The 3,689-nt window shown below is 42.1% G+C and overlaps 1 protein-coding gene across 1 annotated transcript in view; it reads right to left on the bottom strand.

Annotated features, from left to right (window-relative positions):
- The window catches only part of golga7 (golgin A7), a 3,498-nt gene extending 860 nt beyond the window's left edge, over positions 1–2,638 (bottom strand). Inside the window, exons 1-6 of the mRNA XM_027001726.2 lie at positions 2,562–2,638; positions 1,435–1,560; positions 952–1,104; positions 585–686; positions 227–283; positions 1–75 (exon numbers count right to left, since the gene is read on the bottom strand). The exon at positions 1–75 is cut by the window's left edge and continues 860 nt beyond it. Of these exons, the coding sequence (XP_026857527.1) occupies positions 239–283; positions 585–686; positions 952–1,104; positions 1,435–1,560; positions 2,562–2,570 (435 nt within the window). The 5' untranslated portion in view covers positions 2,571–2,638 and the 3' untranslated portion in view covers positions 1–75; positions 227–238. The remainder of the gene's footprint in view (positions 76–226; positions 284–584; positions 687–951; positions 1,105–1,434; positions 1,561–2,561) is intronic.
- Positions 2,639–3,689: the final 1,051 nt, after the last annotated feature.

Raw genomic sequence — 3,689 nt, forward strand, 5'->3', positions numbered from 1 at the left:
GTACTATGACACCACGATGAAGGGGATGCAGGTCTGAAACCAGCAGGTCGGTGAAAAACACATCCAGTACGGATCCTGGAGGAAGCAGAAAAGATCCAGCTCACATAATCCAACATAACCAGAGTACAGTCTAGAGCACAGTAAGCACAGCAGCAAAAGCAATACACCGACTCGCTACCGAATGACATGTACAGATTTAGGGGAAACTCCTCTGGCTGATGTTTACCTTTGCTATGTTTTATCTTGAGCCAATGCTTCTGTCCTCAAAAATGGTTATCTCCACCTTAAGAGGACTGGGTTAAGGATAACCACCACCTACAACGTTAAGCTTTGGGATCAATGCAAAACACATACATGTGATACATACAAATCTCAGGTGATTTGTATGAAAGTAATAAAAAAATATTCTTCAGTGTACTTCAAAACACTTCATTTGATACACTTCAAAAGTGCTGATGGCTTTTTCCAAAACCTTTTCCCCTTAAATTCACAAGCCTTTAGTGATTTCTAATGGGCCAAATCAGAATGCTCCAGTCAGATTGTACAGATGCAATTTGGATGCGATGCATGTCACGAAAGGATACAACTCTCAGCCCTCTCTCTATGGGGTCAGTGAGCAGGAGTCCTAGAGGAGCATAAACCTTCTCATTTTGCTCCTGGATATACTTGGCAATCTTTTTCAACACCTAATTGATTAAGAAACCAAACACAATAGTTGCCTGTTAAAGTAAATGCAGTCACAACAAGCAAATTCTTTCCAATCTGGGTAGAACGTTTAGTCTGATTAGCCTTTGTGTCTGCAATGATAATACTTTTCAAGTGATTCAAAGATCACATTCTGCCAGCATGTTATTTTAGACAACCTTCCTTCACCATCCCATGCCAGTAACGGAGGCAAATTCAAATAAGGAGAAGGTGAAACTACTAATACAGCACGACACACAGATTTACTTTTTCATAGTGGGTCTCCATGCAAAGAAATATGGTGTAAGCGGTAAGGCAGGCCAGGCAACCCTCCAGATAGGACTTCCCCCCCAACTTCTCTGCCTCTGCATACAGGTTGTTGAGTGTCTGTATCGTCTCCTCAAACTGCTGCTTCTCAATCTGCAATAATAAAACAAAAACTTAAAGACTTTTTAAATGCATATGTATGGTGACTGTCTAGTGTTGGTGAATGAAAAAAAGCTGCATGTTTGACATGGGGGGGGGGGATTGGGGGGCCACTGGCCAAATCAAAAGAAAACAGTTTTTGTCCTCTCTTGAAAAACAACTACCATAATCCTTTTACACACCTTGTTATTAAGTTCAACACAGCTAGGTCCAAATATACAGTTGATAGTATACAGATAGTGTCACCCTCATCACATCCTCCCTATTACGTATTACAAGTGAATGGGTGGAGTTGACGAAGACCAAGTGTCAGGTTTGTCTCACCCTGGCCTCCAGCTCCGTAGGGAACTTGGTCTGGAACTTGCATACGGTGCCTGAGGTGTAGTCCCGCTGAACAAACACCTTGGAGGCGATGGCTGCTTGCTGTCTCAGGTCCTGCAAGCTGTGCGTCTGGTTGAGGAGCAGAGCATGGGTCACGGAACTCAGTCCAACAGTGCGCTGAGTTAAAGCAGTCTCATCTGAGCTAGCGCTGGGTGGGTCAGACCTTCCTGAGGCTGAACAAACTGAGGTAAACACTGCGCTGAGTTAAAGCAGTCTCAGCTGAGCTAGCGCTGGGTGGGTCAGACCTTCCTGAGGCTGAACAAACTGAGGTAAACACTGCGCTGAGTTAAAGCAGTCTCAGCTGAGCTAGCGCTGGGTGGGTCAGACCTTCCTGAGGCTGAACAAACTGAGGTAAACACTGCGCTGAGTTAAAGCAGTCTCAGCTGAGCTAGCGCTGGGTGGGTCAGACCTTCCTGAGGCTGAACAAACTGAGGTAAACACTGCGCTGAGTTAAAGCAGTCTCAGCTGAGCTAGCGCTGGGTGGGTCAGACCTTCCTGAGGCTGAACAAACTGAGGTAAACACTGCGCTGAGTTAAAGCAGTCTCAGCTGAGCTAGCGCTGGGTGGGTCAGACCTTCCTGAGGCTGAACAAACTGAGGTAAACACTGCGCTGAGTTAAAGCAGTCTCAGCTGAGCTAGCGCTGGGTTGTTCAGACCTTCCCGAGACTGGGGTAAACAAGACAACGGCAAGCTAAAAATAACAACCATTTAACGACAAAATACTGCAAGAATATATTGCAAGATATAATAACAACAACGAAAATCCAGCAAAAATGAAATACTGACAGTCAGTATTTTCATTGTAATTTAAGTCTGCTCCAGAGATGCTGTCTGATGTTAGATAACGACGCTAGCTGGCTGGCTGGCTAGCTAGCTAGCTAGCTAGCTCACATAGCTAACAGCTAGCGCTACCTAACAATACTGAGAGTGACTGCTAAGAAACATAGGACTTCATCTATAGTGTGTTCCGTTATTAGTTAAAGTTGGCTGTAATAAAAACTATAAATTGTGTAACATGTTCCAAATAAACCGAAAACTAATTTAAATAACCTAATATTTATTTTCACATACCTCCGCCATGGTGGCTGTTCCTCCGTTTCCGGCCTGACTGTCTGTTCTGCCTAGAAAATGGTCCGGTAGGAACGAGGCTTTAGATGTGTTCCACGTTACTAGTGTACTTAGAAACGCTGGGTTCCTGTAACAATGTGTAAATAAACATAGCAGCCTTTTCCTTTAGCCTTTTGTATACAGGTAATTATTTTAAACAAATAGCATAAGATATAGTTCACTAACAATAATTTGCTTTTATTGTCAACCTCATCCAATTCTAAAGAACCATAATTTTGCTGTACATAACTTTCATGTTCAGTTTTAATGTTGTGTGCAAACTAGCTCATCTGGATGTCTCGCCTCTCATCTTTTGTCATAATAAGCAATCAATTGTTATTATTTTTTAATGTGTATGAATTCTTGCAGGTCAATATGGTTGAAGTCACTACTGGCCCTATTTCCTCTCACTTGCCTGCTTTTTTAATGTTTTTATACGTTAATTAAGATATTGGCTTTACAATCCAAAATTAATTTGGCAGAATACTTTGTTGGCTAATGTACCATATGTGGAAAAAGACACACTCAATACACACAGTATTAACCATTACGCCATCTCTCCTATTCTGGAACTCTCTCAATCAACATGTGGTTTTAATGAAAAAGCCAAATATCCCTCATTAGCAAGCCAAATATTTCTAAGGTTGGAACTACACATTTTCTGCGCGAACCAGCACGACAGCTCTGCCCTAGAGCGTGGAACTGTGAACCAGCAGGACAGAACCAGCAGGACAACCCTGTCCCAGAGCCTGAAAATCCTTTGATCAGGACCATAGTTAAACTTCAGTGCTACGGTTACTGCCTCTCAATAGCCCACTGTTTACTTACATAGTAAACAATTACTGTTGTTCTTTTTAACTTAAAAGCAAGTAGGGAACTTTTCTCCTTTAAAATATTCAATTAATTGAACCTCAAATAACCATCGTTGTTCCTCATTATTTGAGGTTCAACTAAATGGAAAAGGAGGTGATTGTGTTTGGTGGAAACTCTGATTGGGTATTTCTTCTAAGGAATCAACAAGCACTGTTGCACGTTGCTCTGGACATCTGCTAAAAGCTGTAAATGTAAATGAATATTTAAGTCTAAGTGGAC

This window comes from Electrophorus electricus, chromosome 17 (genome assembly GCF_013358815.1).
Source record: "Electrophorus electricus isolate fEleEle1 chromosome 17, fEleEle1.pri, whole genome shotgun sequence".
NCBI lineage: Eukaryota > Metazoa > Chordata > Actinopteri > Gymnotiformes > Gymnotidae > Electrophorus > Electrophorus electricus.